The sequence below is a fragment of the Lutra lutra genome, chromosome 1 (assembly GCF_902655055.1).
Source record: "Lutra lutra chromosome 1, mLutLut1.2, whole genome shotgun sequence".
Taxonomy (NCBI): Eukaryota; Metazoa; Chordata; class Mammalia; order Carnivora; family Mustelidae; genus Lutra; species Lutra lutra.
In genome coordinates this window covers 18,864,408-18,889,498 of record NC_062278.1, presented here as the reverse complement: position 1 = coordinate 18,889,498, position 25,091 = coordinate 18,864,408, and the positions used below count along the sequence as shown (strand labels likewise).

The 25,091-nt window shown below is 38.5% G+C and overlaps 2 protein-coding genes across 7 annotated transcripts in view; one reads left to right on the top strand and one right to left on the bottom strand.

The window, feature by feature from the left end:
* Positions 1-776: 776 nt before the first annotated feature.
* ATP5PF (ATP synthase peripheral stalk subunit F6) lies at positions 777-9,067 on the bottom strand. 5 transcript variants are annotated; one of them, XM_047721579.1, is made up of 4 exons: positions 8,935-9,067; positions 5,916-6,086; positions 1,497-1,621; positions 777-944 (listed from the first exon to the last, which is right to left on the bottom strand). In XM_047721579.1, the coding sequence occupies exons 2-4, from the start codon at positions 6,077-6,079 to the stop codon at positions 907-909; spliced, it is 327 nt and encodes a 108-aa protein (XP_047577535.1). In that variant the 5' UTR covers positions 6,080-6,086; positions 8,935-9,067; the 3' UTR covers positions 777-906. The 5 variants fall into 5 exon arrangements, with proteins under 5 accessions (XP_047577535.1, XP_047577521.1, XP_047577526.1 ...); XM_047721565.1 differs by lacking the exon at positions 8,935-9,067 and adding an exon at positions 8,790-8,927; XM_047721570.1 differs by lacking the exon at positions 8,935-9,067 and adding an exon at positions 8,802-8,923.
* Positions 8,880-25,091, top strand: part of GABPA (GA binding protein transcription factor subunit alpha) — a 34,844-nt gene continuing 18,632 nt past the window's right edge. Inside the window, exons 1-5 of one of the 2 annotated variants that reach the window (XM_047721556.1) lie at positions 8,880-9,016; positions 16,501-16,603; positions 19,009-19,153; positions 21,489-21,573; positions 23,580-23,825. In XM_047721556.1, coding sequence (XP_047577512.1) covers positions 16,527-16,603; positions 19,009-19,153; positions 21,489-21,573; positions 23,580-23,825 — 553 coding nt within the window. In that variant the 5' untranslated portion in view covers positions 8,880-9,016; positions 16,501-16,526. Of the gene's footprint in view, positions 9,017-9,238; positions 9,528-16,500; positions 16,604-19,008; positions 19,154-21,488; positions 21,574-23,579; positions 23,826-25,091 lie in introns of those variants that run through there. The other variant, XM_047721549.1, reaches the window with a different exon arrangement.

Here is a 25,091-nt window from a genome sequence, read left to right as displayed (position 1 = left end):
TGATGTGCCTGCTACAGCACCTATCTGGTACATTATTTGCTGGCTCTTCCATCACCTGGGTAAAATCACACCATATGGCTTCATCTTTCAAAGGAGGTTCCTTTGTAGAACACCCGCCCTGTCTCAACTTTCCTTCCTCTGTCTGGAGAGCACAGTAGTAGCCTCTGATCATAAACTGCGAGGGAAGAGGAGGGACCGGGGCTGTTCGGATGAAAGCAGTTAGCATTTGAGGAGATGGTGATTAGAACACAAGGGATGTTCCCATGTATATTCAAACTTAACTTGAGTTTCTTGGAGAAGCTATGATAAAGATTTATAAGCCATCGGGGCACCTGGGTGGCTCAGTGGGTTAAAGCCTCTGCCTTCGGCTCAGGTCATGATCCCAGGGTCCTGGGATAGAGCCCCGCATCGGGCTCTCTCCTCAGCGGGGAGCCTGCTTTCCCCTCTCTCTCCGCCTGCCTCTCTGCCTACTTGTGTATCTCTGTCTCTCAAATTAAAAAAAAAAAAAAAAAAAAAAGATTTATAAGCCATTTCTTTATATTCTGGGAGCGGATATAATATCCTTCTGCAGCAAACATTCCTTAGCTCAGGGTGTCTCCTCTCAGGCAGTAAGTTTCCAGGACTAAAAAGTAGCCCTGCACACTGAGAAGAGTCTGGTGGGTTATGGGCAAGTTCTAGCCGGTTTATCCAAGGTCTCCATCTGATTCATGATAACCATTGGGAGGATTTAACAATGATGCAGAGACACAGAATTCAATATACTCAACTACACACCTAACATCACCAAATAATTTATTTGGAATCAGAATTAAAAGAACATTTGACAGTTGAGAAATGTATGTTTATTCTGATACAGTTGTACAACTAATCTAGAACAAATTATCAAATAAATTTTACATTATTTCTTCAAGACTGGGGTTTTTCAATGACTTCAAATTTAGGATCTAAGAAAAAAAAAAAAAGAAGGTTCAAGCTTAGCCATATTGCAATAAAATGCATTATCTAGAAATCTTTAATTCATCAATCTTCTGATTTTTCTTTTTTTTTAAGTGAATACTGTTTTTAAACACCTACATGGAAACCTAACAATTGCTAAAGGTTTATTCAGCACTTACTATAAACCAGGCTCTCTATTAACTGATTTCACATACATTATGTCATTTAATTACAACCACAAAGAAGATATAATTCTCCCTAAATATCAGGTGAGAACAGTCACCAGTTAACTATCCAAGATCACACACCTCATAGATGATCTTGTTAACTAAGACTCAAGATCAGGGAGTTTGATTTCAGATCCCCACCACTAACCTGTTATATGATCTCCTACACCAATGGCAAACATTTACACCAGAGCTTCTCATGCAAATATCACTGTCCCAATAAATTTATGTGTGATTGTCATTTAATCATCTGAACAATCCAAGTAAGTATAAAGTAGAAATATGCTCAACTTAAAATAATCTCTCACTGAATTCATGATTAAAGACACTTACCTTCAAATTTGAAGTCCGGGAATGTATTCATGTCTGCTTTACCATACATCTGCTTAAGCTTAAAAAGTTCCCTCTCTAGGTCTTGCTGGTATTCTGGGCCAGTATCAACCGGTCCTCCAGATGCCCTGTTGTGTAAAAGAGCAGGTAAAAACTCATGCACTAGTTTACAAAAACAAAATTACTTTTCACCATCAAGTTTCAATATATCTTTTCAAAATTATCACATGGGAAAAATACTCTTTCTGAAAAAAAGTGTATCCATTTGAATTTCAACTCAAACTTTTTTTATAATGTTTCACATAAATGAGGCAACTTCAAACTTCTAACATGCAAGGTCTGGAGTATCAATGATGTTTATTAAGTCAGACTCTCTTGAGGTCTAAACTGCAGGAAGATATGATGGCTAAATCCATGGGCTCTTGGAGTCAATGACTGCTTCTGCTTGAATGTCAGCTCTACAATGTATTAAAACTGCATAAACCCGAGCAAGGCATGAAGCACTCTGAATTTTAGTTTCCACATCTAAAACTAAAGGTCCTACCTAATGGTGGTGTTATGAGAATTATAGAGATAATGCACATGTACCACTCAACACAGTACCTGGTACGCTGAGAGGTGACATAGTGGTCAATAAGTGTTATCTATTTTTATAACCTGATTTAAATCAGCCACCACTGGGCCCCTGGGTGGCTCAGTGGGTTAAGCCTCTGCCTTCAGCTCAGGTCATGATCTCAGGGTCCTGGGATCGAGTCCCGCATTGGGCTCTCTGCTCAGCAGAGAACCTGCTTTCCCCCCCTCTCTGCCTACTTGTGATTTCTCTGTGTGTGTGTCAAATAAATAAATAAAATCTTAAAAAAAAAAATCAGCCACCACTAAATGGCTTCTAAAAGATCTTAGTAACTTTAAGTCTCTATACCATGGGCCTAACAAAGAAGCAGAAATTTCCTACCCTCAGAGACTTTGCTATTTAGGAAAAAAAAAAAAAGTTTATGCAAACATTTGTGCTACAAGAGTTATTGATAAGCTTCAAAGACACGGTTTAACAAACAGCTACTCAAGTTGAGGACAGCGCACTTTTGCTAATTAGGAAAAATTTCATTTTAAAAAGGTGGCATTTGTGACAAATCATGCATTTGAGTCAGATTTTAATTTCATATATTCTAAGACTGAAAAAGCAAATATACGGAGGTAATAAAGAACTAGCTGTATATGGAGAATATAAGTCATCTAGATGAAAAAGCCAGCAGGACCCAGGTCACGAGAGGCCTGGAATGTTAAGTCTGGGACTTTGTATTTTATTTACTAGGCAATAAAATTATACTAGAGTTGTGCTTTGGGAAGATAAATATAGCATCATGGACCAGCAGTGGGACTAATCAGATCTAATAATTCTTTGCATTAATTCTGTGTTTGTCATGTTACTGCCACCTACCAATGAACAATAAACAAAACTTCACAAGTGAAATTATTAAGGGTAATAATATTTTCACATGACTATGATAAAAGTATAGGGCCTTACCTATGTTACAGAATTTCCACAAAAACATAGAGACAGCTCTAATTTAAGAACTTGTTAATGATGTTGGTTGTCATGGACCCCATTTTCTTCTAGATCAGCAGATGCAACAGAACTTTCTATAATGACAGAAATGCTCTGTATCTATGCTGTCTCATAAGGTAGCTACTAACAAAATCTGGCTAGTGAGCACTAGAAATGTGACTAAAGTGACTGAGGAACTGAATTTTTATTTATACTTAATTAGATTTCAATAGTCACATGTGAATAGTGGCTAATGAAATAGATAATAGAGGTCTAGACAGAGCCTTCAACCAGATACTTTTAATGACTGTCTTCCAGCTCTGGGAGCTACAAGTTTAGAAACTGCCTTAAGAAAAAAAAAAGAAAAAGAAAAAGAAAAAAAGAAACTGTTTTAAGAGAATCCAGCCAGTCTCATCAATATACTGGTTACTGACAGATGATGGCTATTTTAACTTTAATATGTACTCTTATGATAAGGAAGACAGGTATCACCCAGATATCACCTACCTCCTTCACGGAGTATGTCTCCTACACCACCTTATTACAGCCCCAGAACCTAGCATAGTGACCAGGACAAAGTAGACACTCAAAGGATACTTGTTTATTTCTCTTAAAATATACTAGGCTAATTTATTGAGTCACTAAATTTTTGTAACATCTTACGAAATAGTACTGTTATCATCATCCCCATTTTACATACGAATAAAGTATAGAGGTTAAATAAACCTGCCAAAGATCACAGCTAGAAAGTGTCAGAGCTGCATTCCAGGCAAGACTCTATGAGCAGAACATTTCTCCACACCATATGCACAAATGAATGAATTATAGGCTCCTTAGATTAAGAGTACACCTCAGGGGTACCTGGCTGACTCAGAGGCTAGAGCATGAAACTCTTGAGGGCCCTGAGTTTGAGCCCCATGGACATAAAGCTTACTTTGAAAGAAATAAAATAGAGTCCACCTCAAGACTGACTTATTGGATAGCTTAAGTACACACAGCACCTATACTAAGACATTACAATACAATACCTCTGGACAGGAGACACATTCCCCAACCAGCCCTGCAAATCTGCTTACTGAACAGTGTGATTTAAGACAAATTCTAAACTTTTCACCTGCTTTTCTCAAATATAAGATGGGGATAAGATCTGTAAGATTGTTGTCAGAATTTCATTTTAATCCCTTTGCTCTCTCCCTCCTTCATTCTGCTAAGGACAAAACCTTTTTGTTAGTTGCCCTGTCTCAAAATCTCAAGAGTTCTTTAACTGATCCCTCCTGTCTCTCCACTAGGTACTAAAGACCAGTTCTCAGTCTCTCAATGTCTTGACTGTCACTTTTATGTTTCCATTGCTATGAAAATAAAATTCTCATCAACTAATGCTTGAATTATTACATGTTCCTACCATGCCTGTCTTCCTTTTCTATTCAATTGTTCTAACACTGTGATTGAAATTGCCATCCTGATAGAGTTCTATCCCATCATCCCACTCAAAAACCTTTAATTGCTCATAAATGCCTATCATATACTACCTTAATTGCCCATCTACAATCAAGGCCTCTCATAATCCCCTCATTTTGATCCCATTCCTCTTCTTTCTGCTCCCTACACTCCTCATACACTCTACAGTCCTGGGAAATAGCATGATGCAATTTTCCAAATATACTTTGTGGTTTCAAGTTTTCATGCCTTAGCTCACCATTCTTTCCTCCTAAAAGATCCTCCTCCAACTCCCATCTATCTGTCCGACCTTCACACCAATTGTTCATAAGCTGGATGAGACCCTTAGTTATGGATATTTACCATAACTTCCATGGGTTTGAGAACACTTTCAAGCTATGAGCAGAATCATGTGAGTAAATTCTTCACTTTTTTTAAACTGAGATGATGATCCATAGTTATCCATATTCTCAAAAAGGAAAAAGGACCCCCAACAGAGCTTTCAAAGCTAAGATAAAACAATCAGTCTTGCAACCTACCTTGCAGAATATAGCTATAAAGGAGCATTCCTTCTTGTGAACTCCCCAAACACAGACTGTGTCACTCTCTTAGATCTAATCCATTTTACCTTATATATTAATTTATATATGCCTATAAGCTTTCTATACCTATCAAACTTCAAGAATATATGAAAATGCAATATGGCTTCTTTCTGTGCTCTGCCCCCTGCCCTGGCCATTAATAGCTCAGTGCTTTGCACATACTAGACAACTAAGTAAAACAGAACACTGAACAGATGTATGTCACTTTTCCTAAAACTTGGGGGGTTGAATTTGATGGCTAAGGTCATCTTTTGTCTCCAAAACTGTGTGATATAATTGTGTTTATCCTGGACTTGCTTTAAGCCATTTCAGAGTCCTTTGTCCTTTGACCTTCCCAGAGATACAGTACTACGGAAACAGCATTAAAGAGGAAAATGCTGTGTTCATGCATTCCCCCCAAATCATGTCACAGAAAGACCACTAAATCGAGAGAATATTTCGATAATATGTTTTTCTTCCTGTAAGTTTTTATGACTTTAGGCTAATTAATGTCTAAGGGACTTAGTTTTCTGAAATACGATTCCTAAATGATTTCCAAGATCTCATGTACTTCTAAGCATTGACTCCAGTTTATAATAAATGACATTATAATAATGATATGGTTAAAATGACAATAGATTATATGGGTCCCTTGGGACCCATATAAAGAAAATAAAATTTGGGACTTAAAAATTAAGATTTTTATCTTCTTTTAGAGCACCTAGTGAACTTCTATGTCACAGATCAGCTCAGTGAAGATCTTAGACACTTTCAAACACCAAGTAATTTTTTTCCCCATCTCAAAACTTACATACTTTGAATATTTATATTTACACCATGAGTAATTATCTACCCACTTACTGTCGTTTAGTTCTGTATTCTCTAATCTTGTCCACGAACAGTTTCTGTATAGGATCAAGTTCCTTATTAAATGCCACTGCTGTAACACCAATGTTCCTCCTCAAATGAACTGAGACCGCAGACCGAATGAGAGAGGAGAACCTGAAGAGCCTTTGAAGAATCATGGTGATTCTGTTATTGAAAACAAGCACCAGAATGTTAATATAGTTTAAAAAATACACATACTTTATATATATATGTGTGCATATATATATATATAATAAAAACACCTCTAAATATATTGTATAGTGGGAATCTAACTCCATTAACTGCTACAGAACTCAACCATAAATCATACCAGAACTCAATGAATGCTAAGTGCTCAAATCATAGTCTGTGGACCAGCAGTAGTATAAGAATTATTACGGAAACTTACAGAGCAATTTGACATAGTAATATATATTTGCTGAATAATAAATCGATTGGTATTCTGTGTGTCTTCGCCCTACTGTCTTTCACCTCATGTTTTCAGTAACTCATTTTTACTTTATTTTTCCAAAGTAGCTGCAAGGGTTGGGGGAAAAAATGATCCTCTACCACTAAGAGTTTAAGAAGCATTAAGAAGACAGTACAGTAACACAGTCGTTCTTGAGTAGGGGTGGCAGTATCCCGCAAGAGATATTTGAGTTTTGGTTGTCCTGACTTGGGTGTTGCTGGCCCCTAGTAGGTAAAGAAGAGAACAAACTGAGGGTTGATGGAGGTTGTTGGGTGGGGGGAACAGGCTAGATGGGTGATGGGTAATATGGAGGGCACTTGTTATAATGAGTACCGGGTTGTATGTAAGTGATAAATCACTGAAACCACTATTGAACTGTATGTTAACCAGAATTTAAATAAAAATTTTGGGGGAAAAAAGACTACCAAAAGAACTCCCATAGTAAACAAAATATCCTTCACCTACCAGGATGAAAGCAAAGTATCTGAAGAAATTAAAGAATTCACCATATATCACTTACACCTCATCAAAGAAAAATACTTAAGACTCCAAGCAAACAACAAATAACCTTAAAGTGCTACTTATTATCATTTCCATTTTACATACACAGAAACTAAGGCTTAGAGATTAAGTATGTGGCACAAGGTTACACGGTAGAATCTGACTGGACACAGACCTATTTTAAAAATTGTGCTTCAAGGTATATTTTCCCCTCTGGAAACTTACAGACATACTAACAGTCATCAGTAAGGTCACTTCAGCCCAAAATACTTTGTGGAGTACTTCCATATATATTCTCTCCTTGTACCGTTGGGTGATACTGTTAAGAACTAGAGGAAAGTGGTCTAATCTCCTTTACAAATAATAAAACTATGTCTAAGAAAAATGATTACATTGCCCATTTTCCCACAGTTAATTTGCTCTGACTCTTGGAAAAATTGTGTCATTCCTACTAGGCAAATCCATTTTCATTTTTTCAATTTCCATCATCTACTATTTTTTTTTAAAGTAAATTCTATACCCAACGTGTGGCCTGAACGCCACACCAGATGAAGAGTTGCATGCTCCACCGACTGAACTAGCCAGGTACCTCTCTATCACCATCTAAGTAGTAATGGTTCCCAAATCACAACTCTAATCTTGGCCTTTTTCCTGAACCGCAAATCCATACATCCAACAGGTCTCTTCCCTTCATAAATCCTCAATTTCAACTTGTCTAAAAAATTAATAAATAGGGACACCTGCGTGGCTCAGTGGGTTAAAGCCTCTGCCTTCGGCTCAGCTCATGATCTCAGGGTCCTGGGATCCAGCCGCACATCGGGCTCTGTGCTCAGCGGGGAGCCTGCTTCCTCCTCTCTCTCTGCCTGCCTCTCTGCCTACTTGTGATCTGTCTGTCGAATAAATAAGTAAAATCTTTAAAAAAATTAATAATCTCACTATCAAAACTTGTTCCTTTTTTATTCCCTTTGATTTTTTTTTCGCTGATTAACGTAGGCGTGTCCACCATCAGTCCACTGTCGTGCAGAAAACACGTTATTACACAACTAGGTGTGAAATACAAACTGGCCTAAGTTCTCTATTCAAGCACTATGGGATGCCACGAGAACCGGTGACACGGATTTGACATAGAAAGACTGGAGAAGGCAACAGCAAAAAAGGGTACACATGCGCAGAGAACCTGTGGTGAAAGCGCACGGTTCTCCAGTTGACGGCGATGACTGACTAGCCAGCCATAGGTTAGTCCTTTCACCGCCTCTTCCATGCATATTCCTAAGGTCAATCCACAACCCGCCTAACCCGACCCGTTCTCTTCCTCCTTGCTGGAAACCCTGTTTTGTCCCGTCGCGAACTTCGGCCTCACCCCTAGTTCAAGCACCCCCTTGATCCCCAGTCAGCATCCTGTTTCTCGGCGTTGAGGTGTAGGATTGTGCTGGAAAGCGAGAGCGGAAAACAAAGCTGCACAATCAGTATTTTCAGGCAGGATGAAAACTTTTAAAGATGACTATCACCCATTTCCCTCTTACGGTGCACATTCCGCTTTACATAGTGGGGCAAAATTTCCCGCACTCCCCAGCAGGGCAGGCCTGGCTGCAGACCGGCCCTGAGGGAATGACCTTGGGCTGCCCCAGCTGGGCCGGGTGCCCAGGAATCCCTGGCCTCCCTGCCTCCCGTACCACCCAGGGTTGCCTCAGAGCAAGTATTACCAGGCCTGAATACCGAGTCTACCCCCAACTTCAAGGCCTAAAAGCGGCGAGATCAAAAGTGACCCTGGGCCAGGCGGTGAAGGTGCCCGGGACAAAGGGCTGCTTTATACTCCTGAAGAACAGAAGTAACAGGCAGCCCAGGCCTCATAAGAAACCCGGAATCTGAGTTCCAAGAGGCCAAGCTAGTCTAGCTACCTTCCGAGTCACCTTGCACTCAGTCCGGAGCTGCCAGAGCCTCCGCGGCCGCCACCGTTCTACTTCCGGCCCTGGCTCCGCCCCCACCCGCCTACCCGCCATCGCAATGCATTATGGGCCGCCGTTTCAGTCGGTCGACGCTCACCGGACAGGAAACGTCTCGGAGGCGGTCTGCGACCGGACGGCTCTAGGTGAGACAGAAGCCGAACAGGAGGAGGAAGTGGAGGGTAAGTGCTTCCGGGTCTCTTGGCGAGACCTCCGCCATCTTTCCTTCGCCCAACTTGACCTGCTGTCTTTTTACCTCCTGGAATCCTGCTTGTTTACGCATGCGCACTTTGACTGGCCTTTTACCTAGTTCAGTCCTGCCGGACCCAAGTCAGCATCCTGTTCTTTGGGGTTGTTGAGGTGTTAGATTAAGCCCGGAAAGTTAGAGTGTAAAACAAAGCTGCATTGGGGCGTTGGGCTCCAGTGTACCTCGCGAGCCTCCGTTGCCTCGGGCGTTCGTTTCGCGCAACCTGCTGGGAGTTGTAGTCCCGGACCCGGGGGTGCCTGGGAGGAGGGGGGGGGGTTGGAGTTTCTCAGCGCCGATTCCGCGGGAAAGGCCCAGGGGCCTCACACTTCGAGTCGCGGGAGCTGCGGGTCTTACTGGGAGAGTCGCTGCACGTGGAGCCCGCGCCCCTGCTGTTCTCAGCCGGCTCTGGAGCGCGGGTGGGGGCGACGGGGCCGATTCCGGAGCGGGTGAGTGCGGCCGCGGGGGAGGAAGGGAGCGCGGGCCCGCGCGGGCCGGCCTCGTTCCGGCCTCGTTCCGGGGCCTTCTCACCCACAGCGGCCCCCCCGCGGCCGCCTCTGTGTTTTGTTTCCGCTGGTCCCCGGCGCTGTGACTCCCATTTCCGTTCGTGGAGACTTGAGGGAGCCGGGTGGGGAGGGGCGGGTGAGGCAGTGCGGGGAGCGGAGGGGAGGGGCGCGCGGCGCGGGGCCCTGGGAAGCCGCGCGCCCCCGGGCCTCCTGTGTCACCTTTCGCTGCTGCCTTTCCTTGCTGTCCCTTCCTCGTCTGTGCGCCGTCCGCGGCGGTCCGCGGTCGGGATGAGATCCTGACGCCCCCAGTATTTCAGAGGAAGGTGCAGAACCAGTCTCCTCGCCAACTCAGCGTTGCGCGCTCACTTCACTTCCAGCTGTCTTTTAGAACTGCCCCACAGTTGCATCAAAGCCGTTTATTAATGTATGGGGTGTCCATAGGGGTTTATTTTAGAAACGAGGAAGTAAGAGAAGGGGAAAATGATGGGTTAATGTAGCTTGCCAACATCTTTAGTATTTTGTGTCCCGGAAGATAAGCCGTTTGTGCGTGTCTGCAGTGCATTTAGGGATCCTAGTTTGACTAGATTAATAGCAGTGTTAATAACAGTGCCTAATATTGTCCTGCAAGATGGTGAGTAATGATAGAGAAATAGTGTCCACTTCATGAATAGTTTTCCACTAACGAATTCCACTAGCAGGAATTCCAGGTCTGGCGCGTGGGAGGAGCAAAGATTCCCGGTTCCCGGGAGCAAAGAGCTGGGCAGTGATAACATTCTTAGGTACTGTGTTATCTTAAGCTCTCGAAGAAATTGGCTGGCTCTTTAGAAGCAACTTTAGGGGATTAACCTGTCTGTCTCAGGGTTTTGATCCTGGTTTTCCAAGGTTTTTCTTGTTTTTTTTTTTTGTTTGTTTGTTTTGTTTTGTTTTGTTTTGTTTTGTTTTAAAGACATATTCTGACATAAGCTGGACATAAGGCAGTTTTACCTGAATTGCATATATGCATGTCATGAGGGATATATAGTTTTGAAGTATCAAAATAAGGAGCTAGATGTTAAGTTGAGGTGAGTTATGAGGCCGTGGGGAGGTTGGATACTAAATTAAAACAGTTGAGTTAAATCTCTCTCCAACCTTTATTTATAAAACTTCAAATCTACATTCCTGGAAAACAAATTATACAGAGAAAACCTCCCCGGTCGGGGTGGGGGAGGTGGTCACCAAGTGTTAACCTTTTTTCACACTTTCATTCTCACTCTCTACACACACAGATGTTTGTGCTTTATTTTTTCTTAAATTGTTGGTTTTATTATTTTTTTAAATGTCTTTTAATTTCTTATGATTTTATTTTTTATTTATTTTTTTTTTTAAGATTTTATTTATTTGTCAGAGAGAGAGAGAGAGAGCGAGCGAGCACAGGCAGACAGAGTGGCAGGCAGAGGCAGAGGGAGAAGCAGGCTCCCCACAGAACAAGGAGCCTGATGTGGGACTCGATCCCAGGACTCTGGGATCATGACCTGAGCCGAAGACAGCGGCTTAACCAACTAAGCCACCCAGGCGTCCCAAATTTCTTATGATTTTAAAAGTATCTGTTAGCTTGGGAAAATGTGCTGTCAATCCTGCAGGTACTCTCATACTAATATTTAGGAATTCTTTATTTTCCTTCAGTGGGCAAAGTCGTCCTAAATTCTGTAAACTAGTAATTCATCCCAATGAGGAAATACAATCTTTAAATTTGTGGCTCCAGGGGCGCCTGGGTGGCTCAGTGGGGTTAAGCCGCTGCCTTCGGCTCAGGTCATGATCTCAGGGTCCTGGGATCGAGTCCCACATCGGGCTCTCTGCTCAGCAGGGAGCCTGCTTCCCTCTCTCTCTCTCTGCCTGCCTCTCCGTCTACTTGTGATCTCTGTCAAATAAATAAATAAAAAATCTTTAAAAAAAAATAAATTTGTGGCTCCAAAAGAGGATGTTATAAACATAACTGTATTTTAAGAAAACTAGCTTTTCTAGGAGTTTTTACTTAATTCGTATGGTTTTTGTGAAGTGTTCTGAACCCCAGGTTAGATTTAATCTAAGAAAAACCAGGGCATCAAGAGGCAGCTCTTAGGTGAAGAGGTTCCACATAATGTTCTTGTCTCTATTTTCATAAGTATTGACATAGAATTCTGGAAAATTGGTTCCAGAAAAATAGCTATGACCCACTCAAGCACTGATACCAAAGATTTGGATAACTTCCCAAACCTCTTCCACTGCTTCTCCCCACTAGATTTAGAATGAGAAGGAGATCAATTCAGAGATCACGAGTAGGGTGATTTTTTTTTCCCAAAACTGTGTAAAGCTCATTTTTTGCTTCATTTGGCACCTTGTGGGCAAATAATCTTTAGGTTTTTTGGAAGATCGCAGGATAAATTTCTTTTAAACCGCTCCCTGTTTTAGTGCTTGTATTAAGTCCAACTACAGTTATCCCTGCTGAGAAGTCTGTGAGGCCATTTCTCAGCTTCTGGTTACTTCCTCTTTCTATTTTTCCATAGTTCCCAGAAATTTCACTTGTTTTCTAATTTTTCTTTTTTAAAATTGGCTATGGAGGGGCACCTGGCTAGCTCAATAGGTAGAGAGTGTGACTCTTGACCTGAGGGTCATGAGTTCAAGCCCCAGGTTGGGCATGGAGCCTACTTAATTAAATAATAAAAAAATAAATAAATAAGTAATAGAGGTAAGAGTGGATGATGAGTGTAAGCCCTGAAAATAAAACATAAGTGTTTTTTTTTTTTTTTTCTTAAGATTTATTTGTTCATTTGAGAGAGAGAGAGAGATGGTGGAAGGGGAGTGATCAGGCACAGGGAGGGAGAGAATCCATACATAGACTTTTTACTGAGCTAGAGCCTACTGTGGGGCTCCATCCCAGGACCCTGAGATCATGATCTGAGTGGAAACCAGTAGTTGGCCACCCAACCAACTGAGCCATCCAGATTCCCCATAAGTAATCTTTTTAAGTGTTTTTCTGCTATAAACCTTATTCTTTTTCTCCCTTTTCCTACAGGGAACAATTTTTATGATGCGTGTGTATAAATTACTTTCTTGTTTCTACTTAATAAAGTTTCCTAGCATGTGCTCCTTTCTTAAAAACTATGGATACTGATACTGGCTTCAGTTTCCAGCTATCACCAACAAAGCTGTCCTGAACATCCTGTTATCAATCAGTGTGAGAATGTCTGTAATGCTTATCTAAGGGCAGTTTTGCTGGGTAATAAATACAGGCATACTCGAGTTGAGTAAGTGCTGCTAGATTTTTTTTCCAAAATTGTACACTTGTCTGTACCCCATCACTAGCGGCAGAGGATTTTTACAAACCCATCTTACATCCTGACTTCCCTACTAATTCTTCTGTATTCAGATTTCTAATTTTTGCCATATACACACCAATACACACAGTATAGAGTTCTTTGTTTTAAATTGCGTTTTAGGGGATGATTTGAATTCGTGCATTTCTTCATATCTGTGGCTGTTTTGTTTTTCTTTCATGTGAATTTTCTTTTCCTATGCCTTACTTTTCTAATTTGTCCTGACTTTTTTGAGGTTGTTATCAACTTGTAGAAATTTGTTCTCTAATATTCAAATTATTAGTCCCTTGTCACTTTTGAATATTGGAAATATGTTTTTTCACTCTGTGGCCTATTAAACATAAATCTTAATTTTTATGTAAGGAAATCCGCCAGTTTTTGTCCTTAGAGTTTATATATTTGGAATTTTATTCAAGAAATCCTTTTCTAGGGACACCTGGGTGGCTCATTCGGTTAAGCCACTGCCTTCTGCTCAGGTCACAATCCCAGGGTCCTGAGATCAAATCCCGAATCGGGCTCCTTGCTTGGCAGGGAGCCTTCTTCTCTCTCTGCCTCTGCCTGCTTGTGCATGCTCGCTCGCTCTCTCTCTCTCTCTGACAAATTAATTAATTAAAAAAATCCTTTTCTATCCTTAAGCTGCAAAAAAATCCCCACCATTTTCTTCTATTAGCTTTATAGTTTTACCTTTCATGCTTAAGCCTTAAAGGCATCTGGAGCCAATTTTATCTGATGTGTACTAGCACTTACAGCTTTTATTTTTTCATTACATATTAATGGAATTCCGACTAAGGGTAAGGTACCATTCCAGGTACTTTGTATACATCTATAAACAAATATCCTTAAGTTGTCCTGTAATGTAGGTCCCTACTGGGTCATCAGTTGTTTTGCTCTGGTGCTCAGTGTGAATTCCACAGTTTTATACAGGGCATCAGTTAAGGGATAGGCTTTACTGGGGAAAGGGAAGATTCAATTAGTCCAGAGTCAACAAGAAAAGTCCTTAATCCTTTCATCATCCAAAACAAAAGTCTAGGGGCCTAGGCAGTCTGCTGGGTGTGCATGTTGTGTATCCACACGGAGAACCCCATCGCCTTATTGTTTTTTCTTTTTATACAGCAGCTGTGAGAGCAGCCTTGATAATGTGGGGGAAAAATCAGACCACTTTATACCAGACAGTCTAGATTTAAGTGCCAGCTATTTAGAGACTAACTTGTAAGAAAACCCACTCCTCAGCTGCTGGAGATGGTGGGACCTAAGGAGAGTTACAGACCTTCTAACATTGGAAAGAAGATAGTTTTCCAGTACTACTGTATAACAAATTACTATACATTTAGTGGCTTAAATATACCATCAATTAATTATATACAGTTCTGGAAATTAAGTCTGAAATGGGTCTTTCTGGGCCAAAATCAGATATTAACAGAACTGTGTTTCTTCTCAAGATTCTAGGAGAGAATTTGTTTCTTTTTTTCAGCTTCTAGAGGCTGCCTGTGTTCTTGGCTTGTGGCTCCTTCTCTCCATCTTCAAAGCCAGTCACAGCCAGTTGAGTCTTTCTAGCTTTGAATCACTCTGGATCTCTTCAGATTCCCTCTTCCATTTTTAAGGACTTTTGTGATTTTGGTGGGTACAACTAGATAATCCTGGGTAATCTCTATTTTAAGATCAGCTGATTAGTAACCCTAATTCCCCTCTGCCATGTAACTTCATATATTCACAAGTTTGGGGTTATTGTGCCTCCCAGAGACTTTGGTCCTTTGAGAACTTGAGGCCTGGCAGAACTCCTCGTATGTCAGGAAACTGGCAAAGTCCCTAATTTGACAAGCCGATTTAAGTTCCTAAAGTCACTCTTGGACAATTTGGGTCTTGTGCTTTGATGATGGTAGACTGGAGGAAGAAAGATAATGAATGCAGAAATTAATGATTAAGTATGTTAGAGGGACAGGTGCTGTGGACAACAATAAAGGGGTAAAGAGGAGGCCAGTTACAGAATTAAATGGGGGTGGTCAGGGTATACCTCACTGGGAAAAGGAGATTTGAGCAGACATCAAAGAGGTGAGGGATCTAGCCAAGAGGACAGCTGAGGGAAGTAGGTGCCAGGCAGATGATCAGGAGGAGCAAGGCCTGCAGGGTAGGAAGGTGCAAGGACTAGCAAGGAGGCTGGCCTAGGAGTGGGAGTCAGAGCAGTAATGCGGTAGGGGTAGATCTTACAGGGCCTTAATGGCCACTGTGAAGTCTTTAGATTTCACCGTGACTGATATAAATCAAAGGAGCACTATGCTATAACTTCAGTTTTAAAGAGGATCGATTGCACTGGCTGTTGTGTTGACTGAGAATGGACTGTAGTGGAGATGAGGGCATAGAAATAGGAAAACCTGTTGGCGGAGGCTGTGGCAGTATTCCAGGTTAGAGATGGTGGTGGTTCTTGCACTAGTGTACGTTCGCAAAATAGAGCCTGTCTTTGAAGAAACCACGGTTCGGCCTCACCTAGAATGATGTGTAGTTCGGTTGTTGCATCTGAGGTGTGACATGGAGCCACATGCAGCTGAGCCTCACTAGCCTCTGGACAGTTGTCACGTGAGGGTGGACTCAGAATAAGGTTGTTCTGTTTTAAAGATTATAAAGCATTTACATGCTTGTGCCTGGTGCTAGGTAAATAGTTTTATTATTATTATCAGGTATGAATATTGGAAGTCTTCATTTTGTCATACCTGTAAGTGGGAGACCCCTTTGCAAATAATAGAATACCAAGTAGAAGTCAAAGAGTCAGAGGCACTTAGAAAACTCTACTCTGGACTGAGACTATGTTTGGAGTCCAAAGACAAATGCATTGACCAACAGTGAGAAAGAGCAACCTAGAACTCAACAGCATTAATACCTCAGAAAGGGTCACAAAGAAATACCAATATACATAGCTATTTTTTGCATTACTTAGCATTTTTTAAATTATGATTTTGTATCCGTGGTAGTTTAAAGCAGCAGGTAATTTTACATGAGAGAATCAAAAACTGAAATTAATGGTTTAAAATATATAAAACCACATCTAAAAAATCAAAAATTCTGATGTGTAATCAGGGCAATAATAGGTATATCTGTAATGATTTGCTACTTTATTTTGCTGTTTTAGAATATTGTAATGGCCTTTATAAGATGTAATTTGTAACACAAATACTAGCCCTGATTAACTGTATGTCACTCTATCATTACAATGCTTTGTGGTAAATTTTGCTACTAAAGTACAGCTTTTAGCTGAACAACTATAATTCATCACCATGTTAATATTTAATTTGAATCCATTATTAAGATTGTAATGCTGTAATAGAATTGACATACCTTTCGCTTGATTTTGAAGTAACTTGAATTAATATATTGACTCAGTTTGGGCAAAAATGTCCTAGTAAATACAATGAAATGATGAAAAAGTCATGTTAGGTTAATAAAAATATTGTTTGTGGATTTTCTTTCATATATGAAGATTACTTCCTCTTCTGCTTACCCTCTCCTTTTTTTAAAATTGGATTTCTGCTTTTTTGGTAGCATTTCTGTTTATGCAGATAACTTCAAAATGTCCTAAGTTTTAACTCTTGCAGGACTGAGCTTTTGAAATACTCCAACCATGACTAAAAGAGAAGCAGAGGAGCTGATAGAAATTGAGATTGATGGGACAGAGAAACCAGAGTGCACAGAAGAAAGGTTGGTTTTTTTCTGCATTTACCACTTTTTATAATTATCAGCATAGCTACTTAAAATTAAGAATCAAGCCATAGTTTTGGGGAGTTTTTGTTTTGTTTTGTTTTGTTTTGTTTTAACCTCAGCATTTTGCAGGATAACGTATTGGCTTTTTTACCTTTGACTTAATTGCTTTGGGCACTGTTTGATTCTTTTCCTTTCCTCCGTGCTGGTTACTTTTATTTCAGAAAGAGGTTAATTCACAACCTGAAATAATTTAACAAATATCTGTAAGTAACTGCTATAAACTGGTAACTCTGAGGAATATGTGAATAAGTGAGACAGTAACCTGCTCTTATAGAGGCCGCATTGTGTTTGAGGAGGCATACAGGTATAGGGGTAGTTATGTGCCCAGTACCAAGTATATAGTGCAGTGAAAGGTGTTAGTTTTGGGGATAGTAATGGAAGATTACTCCATTAAAGAGGGAGAGCAGTGGTAATGAGTTCAGAATCCAGGGACTCAGTCTGGGTAAAAATAGAGATTTGAGAATCAAGAAGTTTGAGGAAGATGATGGCTAATGGTCCCTATGTTTCTCTATAAAGCAGAAGATGAGATACTACGTTGAAAGTAAAAGGAACTAAAGAGTAATAGATAATAGAGGACTTCTGCGGAATAAATGAAGGTTTAGAATAACTCTGTGTTGAATGGACAAAATCACCAAGGTTGATAGGGATGCTGAGTGTTGAGAGTTGAGCTGAGATTTAAAACCTTAAATTTTTAATAGAGCTTTTCAGTGTGTTTGAGTGTGCTAAATCTCCTCTCAGTCATCAGATACATATATGCATGTGTGCGTGTGTGTTTATACGTACATAGGTGGATATATTTATTTTTATGTATACACACAAATGGCACACATATCCCAAAGTGTTTACTATTTGGCCCTTTACAGAAAATCTTTGCAGATGTCTCATGTAAGAAATTGATAATTACTGTGTTAACCTGGGAAATAGCCATTAAGGAGCAGTTGCTGCTATGAAGCTGTAGTACACAGTAGTTGTGCAAGAATTTATGTCCAGTGATGTGAGATCATCCAGTTTTTCAGGAGAAATTCAGATTTTTGCATGAAGTTTCCCAAGGTTTAAATGGTGGCAACAAAATATTTAAACATTTTTTAAATGTTGAGCTCAAATAAAATAGGTTGTAAATCTTTTTTTTTCTCTAAATCTATCTTAAAGTGGCATTTCTTCTAAAGAATGGTTGTTAAAAAAGAAAATTATAGCCTATTGTGCTATCACTAAAGAATTTGGTAGAAATACTTAGCCAAAAGACCCAATTAATTTACCTTAACAAAAGTAATAGTAATAATAGTTTACTACCATTTAAAAATAATTTTCATTTTTAATCATGAGTGGTCTACTATAACTTTTGAAGTATTAGAAAAATTTAGGCTGTGTACCTTTATTGAATATGATACATATATCGCATTACACTTGGAATTTATGTGAAAATGGAACTTGACAAATTTTTTATTTCTTTTAATTTTTATTTTTAAATTATTTTTATTAACATATAATGTATTATTTGCCCCAGGGGTACAGGTCTGTGAATCATCAGGCTTACACATTTCACAGCACTAAACCATAGCACACGGACAAATTTTTAAATACATGGTGCTGTCTTTGACAACTACAGTGAGAATTAAATCATATTAAAAGGAAACATGCTGTGAAACTTCATTGACTTCCAGCTCGCCAATCTAGTAGATATTATTTGATGTCTGTTTTCTCTTTGAGTCCATATAAGGATTTTGAAAAAAGTATGTAAAATTATTTGCCAAAGATTTTACCCCCAAGGCACTTAAGATTTTGTAGAATTCAAAGTATGAAATAACAGTATAGAAGAGCTTCAGAGTTTTAAAGCAGGAGTATATATATTTTTTAATGTGGAATTGCACTGATTATAACCAGTAGTTCTCAGATTAAATTAAATGGAAAGTATCTTATATAATTTATATTTTCATACCTTATTATGTACATTTATGTTGGGAAAGGAAATTGAGTAGTAGAAATGGCATACAGATTTTGACGGGCTCTTTATTTTCCATTTTGGGCCTAAAATTTTCCAAAATAAGTTGAAAATGTAATATTTATATTTCCCTATAAATATGGTATATGCAGTGTTTATATTTATTTATACACACACACACACACACACACACACACACACAAACACATACACATACTCCTAAGGAGATACATTTGCAAGGTTGCTTTAAATTTTATGTTAGCATTTCTCTGCAATTTAGTATCCAGTTTGGCAGTGCTAGTTGGTGAAAAGCCTACCACTACGAATAGTGTCTATGCAGAAATGAGTTTCAAAAACCAGACTTTAGAAATAATTGTTAACCATTATATCCTTTAATATTTAGTATTGTGGAACAAACCTACACGCCAGCTGAATGTGTAAGCCAGGCTATAGACATCAATGAGCCAATAGGCAATTTAAAGAAATTGCTAGAACCAAGACTGCAGTGTTCTTTGGATGCTCATGAAATTTGCCTGCAAGATATCCAGGTAATTTTTTTTTCTTTTGAGATTTATATTTTAGGATTTAAGTCTGCATTAGAAATTTTTTTTTTAAAGATTTTATTTTTAAGTAATCTTTACACCTAACGTGGGACTTGAACTTTTACCCCCAGGGCGTACGAGTCACTTGCTCTACCTACTGAGCCAGCCAGGCACCCAGAAATATTTTTTTGTTAGCCTTTTATCTCTATAGCTATAATCTTTATAACAAAATTTGGCCAATATTGCAAAATTTACACATTTAAAATAAAAGTTCTTCCAGCAAAATTCCCTCCATTTAAAATTGTATCTAAAAGATTGAGTACTAGCAGTAACTGGGTAGCTCAGTGGGTTAAGTGTCCGACTCTTAATCTCAGCTCAGGTCTTGATTTCAGGGTCACGAGTTCATGCCCTGCATCAGGCTCCACACTGTGTGTGTAGCTTACTTAGGAAATAAAAATCTTGAGTACTGAATCAAATACTTGGTTTTTACTTTCACAAATATGAAATGAGCTTAAATAAATGTGAATCAGAGCCTAAACGTAAAGTAGTGAGAAGCACATTGACCTTGGAACTTGGAAGTGTGTCCTAACACTTTGTAACTAGGTTTTAGCTTCTTTGTGCATTAGTTTCCTCATCTTTAAAAAGAGAAAACTGGAGTAAGTGATTTTTACCTTCCCTTCCATTTTTATTTGCTCCAGCAGTGAATTTTGGATAAGAACTTAAACACCAGTGTATGTATTTTTGGGGTTTATTGCAATAGGATTTTACCTGCAGTCGTATTTTAATAATACGTTTACAGCATATTCATAGTCATGTTTTATAGTATTCGCTCAAGAAAGGTAATATATTCATGTACAAAAAGTAGCTTAGATAGAATTGCTCAGAAGAGTTTCTCTAGACCTTCCTTGAACATACGAGTAAGTACTAGAGTTTATATTGGTTTTCATCGCAATTTATACAAATACGTATTGTGTCTTCTTTTGGATTGTTTGGTTTGTCTTGCTCTTTCCTTCTCTCCTTTATCTGCCTTGTGTTATAGCTATTCCATGTTACAGGAATTTTGCCTTAGTTTTTTAAAAATTCAAATCATCATATATGTATTATTTTAAAATAAGATTTTGGTGTAGAATAACTTGAAATGTTTTAATGAAATTTGTGCCTTTCAGTTTCCACTCAACCTACTTTTATCTTTTCCTTTCAGTAAGTCTAATAAATGTTGTGGAGGGGTGGGGAAGGAAGGATATTGTTCTTCCAGAATTAGAGAATGTATGTGGGTCTGATATTAATAATTTTAGGATTTAAAGTTTTTCTTCTCTCAGGGAGAGAATAAACTAGCATAATCTTTTTGGAAGGTAATCTGGTATTTAATGTCTATTAATGTTAAATGTGAAATACCTAGTAGTTCACCTCAATAAATTGTTCTTAGAGAAATCCTCACCTAAGTGAGCAAAGTTGTACATATGAGCTATTCATTGCTTGGTTGTGCAGAAAGTGAAAATAACTCAAATGTTCCAAAAACACAGAAGGAGAGAAATAATATTAGAAAACATGTTTGTACCATGACTATAGTATTGACTGAATTCTTGGGAATGGGAGTCACAGGAGCTTTGTACCTCTAGCTGCATGAAATGCAGGCACAGGAATATACATTATTCAAGATCATTGCAATGCAGGTCTGGCTTTAAAATGGTGACAGACAACATCTGAAAGTCAGAATTACTTTTTGTCATCAGGTTGCTGTTGTGTGAAATGCATTCACACATGGAGGGAGACATGGAGGATAAAAACACTAGTACTGAAAAGATACAGAATTTTGATTGAAGATATCAAAGCTAGGTTAAGTTATAAGGTCATAAATCCCTTAACTTTATTAACTTCATTGCAAGAGATTTAGAGTTAATCTTGATCTTAAATGTGTGGCATTCATTATAAGGGGGACATGGCAAAAAATATGTTAATAGATTTATATAAGTCACCCCACTAATTAAGCACCCTTGCTTATTCATGACAGATAAATTGCATTATCTTCTGCTTAAAATATATTTACAGAATAAACAGTCACCTTTTGACATTATTTAAAATCCTAAATTAGACTCCAGAGCTAGAGAAAACCACCATGTCAAATAAATTTGGTTAATTTATGTTGTCCTTAATCACTACCACAATGGTTAAAATATGTTTAATTTTGGCAAAGAATTACAAGGTATGACAACTTGGATAATTAGATGTGTTCTTATAATTTCATTAGTATGCCTCAGTAATTAAGTCCTATTTGATACATACATTTGTATTAAACCTGATGACTAAATCAAAGTAATCTTAATCATTTTCCCATGTTTAGCTGGATCCGGAACGAAGTTTATTTGACCAAGGAGTAAAAACAGATGGAACTGTACAACTTAGTGTACAGGTAATTTCTTACCAAGGTAAGCTACTTTTATGGTTATTTAAAAGTTTAGCTCATGTTTTTTAAAATATGGAAGAGCTCAGTTTTTACAAGTTTGGGGTGTTTTAGGTGGTTGTCTAAATTACTTAATGTAATATTATAGCCAGACACTCATGCTTTTGATTTCATTATTAGATCTGTCAGGGTGAAGCAGATAGTATAATGTATTCTTTTTTCTTTTTCTTTTTTTTTTTAGTATAACAAATTCTAACTAGTTTTTTCAGGGAAAGTTACATCGTAAGGTAGAGAGAGCTGGAAGAACAGGTTCTGGTTGACTTTCTTAGAACTGCAGAACTGGATTGCCAAAGAAGCTGTTGCCCTGCCGTGATCTGGAAAATGCGAGATCCGAAAGCCACCATTATAACTGTCAACCTAGAACCACTCTGCCATCACATGGATCCACACTAGCCGAAAAATGGGTTCCATGTACCTACTTGTCCCTTGTTTCCAGATAGAAGGCTTATGCCAGTGTTTCTAGAGCCAGAATCACAACTGGACCCCTCACCACCCGGAAATCTTTTCCCTACAGTTTAGCACAGAGAGAGGAATTGGCAAAAGATGTTGAGTAACTCAGTTACTCATATCCACCACAGTATTTTACTAATCTTGTGTAAGTACAAAAGTTAGAAAATTAGGAAACCATTTTAGTTTAAAAACTAAAATTTTTTAAAACGTGGCTTGTTAGAAGTTCTGACCGGAGTTTTAGACTAATTTTAATGTTGGAACATACTAGATTGCTTACACTGGCATTTCACAAATCATAGTGTTCTCTGACTATAAAAATGGTAGTTATCCCTTCCGATCTACAATTTCCCCAGTACTGTCATTGACAATAAGAAAGAAATTCTTTGTTTTATCTTTAAAAGCCTAGTCACCTCTCAATATAAGTGGATTTGGGAAGAGCTGACTTGATGAAATTTGAGTGACAGATTAGGGAATAAATCTTAGAAAAATATTTTTTTTAAGTTACAGTTATTTTTCTTATGTATATTTGAAAAAAGTAACTTACCTTTATACCATATAATGAGTGATACCAACATATTTTATTATAGAGTTTGTTTTCAGGGAGGATTGAAGTTGAATTTTAATCTTTCAAATACACTGATTAAATTTGATGTAAAATGTAACAGAATCAATGAGCAGACAGTAGTTGTTAAGTAATAATGATAGTTTTTTAGATCTGTCTTGTAACAGAAGTATCTGAGATGATTTTATAAAGAGCTAATTTATTTTGTTTTGAATATTTTACGAATTTGGAGGTTTTTTTCATTCAATTGAAAATGGAAATCAGAAGGTAATAATGTGAATTTAATTTAACAAACTCAGTGCCTTTTCATTTTTAAATATGAACTTTGACTTTTGAAAAGAAAAGCAGTCAGTAAATAACTTTAATTTGCTTAGAAGGACTCTTAAAAATTCTACAGGTGGGTAGCTACTACTCATTTATACTCTTCCCTAGTCTGGTTTTTATTTTCTAATCCATATTGGTACTTTTTTCCTAATAAATGTTTCTACGTAGCTGTGTGTGTGATGTTGGTGGTGGTGTTTTTATGTCCTTTTATACTTGCAGAAAAGTTGCAAGAGTAGTGAAAGAATTCTGGGATGTCCTTTACCCAGATTCTCTAAATGTTAACTTTTATTACATTTGCTTTATTCTCCATCCACCTGTCCCACATTACCTTTTTTGCCCAGTTGAAGAATAAGTTGCAGACATGATTTCCTTCTATCCCTAAATGCATCAGTATATGTGTTTTCTAAAAACAAGGTTTTCTTTTATATGCCTACATTACAATTATCAAAATCAGGAAATTAATATTAACACATTACTGTTATCTAATCTACCAAAGTTCTAGTGAATAATTTTAGTTGTGTCTAAAAGAGAGCATTTGCTCTACCATTTGAGAACATAGAATCTAAGCTGAATTTTATTTTTTTAGTGACTTTCGTGTTTTCATTTAGATTTACTTTTTTTTTTTTACTCTTTAGGAATTGAACCTAAGCTAAACATCCTTGAAATTGTTAAACCTGCGGAAACAGTTGAAGTAGTTATTGATCCAGATGCCCACCATGCTGAAGCAGAAGCACATCTTGTTGAGGAAGCTCAAGTTATAACTCTTGATGGCACAAAACACATTACAACTATTTCAGATGAAACCTCAGAACAAGTGACAAGATGGGCTGCTGCTCTGGAAGGTTACAGGAAAGAGCAAGAACGCCTTGGGATACCTTATGGTAATAAAATACTTAATTACATATTAGTAGAACAATAAGAATTAACCTTGACATAGAGGACGCTAGGGTGAGTAAGTTGGTCTATTTTAAATGTAAAATTTTAAATTGATTTTCTGGATCTCTCTTTTTATCCCCTTTGGACAAATATTGTCCTGGGTGCTAAGAATACAAAGAAATTAAAAAAAAAAAATTCTGTCTTTAGGGTGTCACTGTGGAGTTGAAGAGAGAGAAGATAAATGAAAAGAAGTTACCTTAAAAAGTAGCATGTTTTTAAGCTGTCAGTAACTTGTATAAAGGGAATATGGTATTAGGATCTTAAAGAGATCAGGGGCACCTGGGTTGCTCAGTCAGTTGCGTGTCTGACTTTTGATCTTGTCTCAGGTCATGGTCTCAGGTACCTGGGATCAAGGCCCAAGTCAGACTCCATGCCTAAGCATGGAGTCTGCTTCTCTCCCTCTCCCTCTCTGCCCCTCCCCCACTAAAATAAGTAAATCTTTAAAAAGAGAGAGAGAGAAAGAATCTCAAAGGGATCACAGTGGTCTGGGGAACTTTGGGGAAAGGTTTGTTTTAGAAAAACTATTAGGGAGAAGACAGTCCAGACAGAAAATGTGTGTGCAAAAGTTAGACACAGCAGTGAGTAGTGAGATTTGATGGAGTTACTCTCTTGCATTATAGAACTGCTTTTGATTGATGGACGTGACCATGGTAGATGAATGTGGCAGCAGTGCGTGACATACGTTGGAGCAGTAGAAACTGAATGAAGGGAAAACAGGAACATGTTGTAGTTGACCTGTCACTAGGTGATAATGTCTAGGTTAGCCTAGACTTGATAATTTATGTGGGAAGAGATGAATGAAACTAGTGATGGGGCTGAGCAACTGACTGGTGGATTGTGTGAGGGTAGAGAGGGGAGATTCAAGTACTGATACAGCTTCTCAAGCTTGGGTGACTAGGGCAGCGATCATACTGGTGAGACCTGGTTACATCTTTATTACGTATTTAGTGAACTACATATGCCAGCCATCATGTTAAATGCTGGACTTTGAATGGCACATGAGAAAGATAGGCCAAGCCCTCCAGAGCTTAAGTGGGGGACATGGGGAAGTCTGGTATTGGAAAGATTTGTCTAGGGAAAGTGTTGTACATATTACAGCTGAAGGTGGCCAGAAAGTATTTTCAGGTACACAAGATTTGGACTGGAGATGAAAATGTTTCCTGGGACTTAGCTCTGTTGAGTTTGTCTAGAAGCTATACAAGTATATACAG

Bases quoted from the DNA above. Each gene is read 5' to 3' on its own strand.
- ATP5PF (XM_047721579.1), bottom strand. From the start codon at position 6,079: ATGATTCTTCAAAGGCTCTTCAGGTTCTCCTCTCTCATTCGGTCTGCG. The intron at 1,622-5,915 runs GTAAGTGGGTAG...TTTACACAACAG, and splicing joins GAATACAGAACTAAACGACA to GGCATCTGGAGGACCGGTTG. The intron at 945-1,496 runs GTAAGTGTCTTT...TTTTTTTCTTAG, and splicing joins CCCGGACTTCAAATTTGAAG to ATCCTAAATTTGAAGTCATT.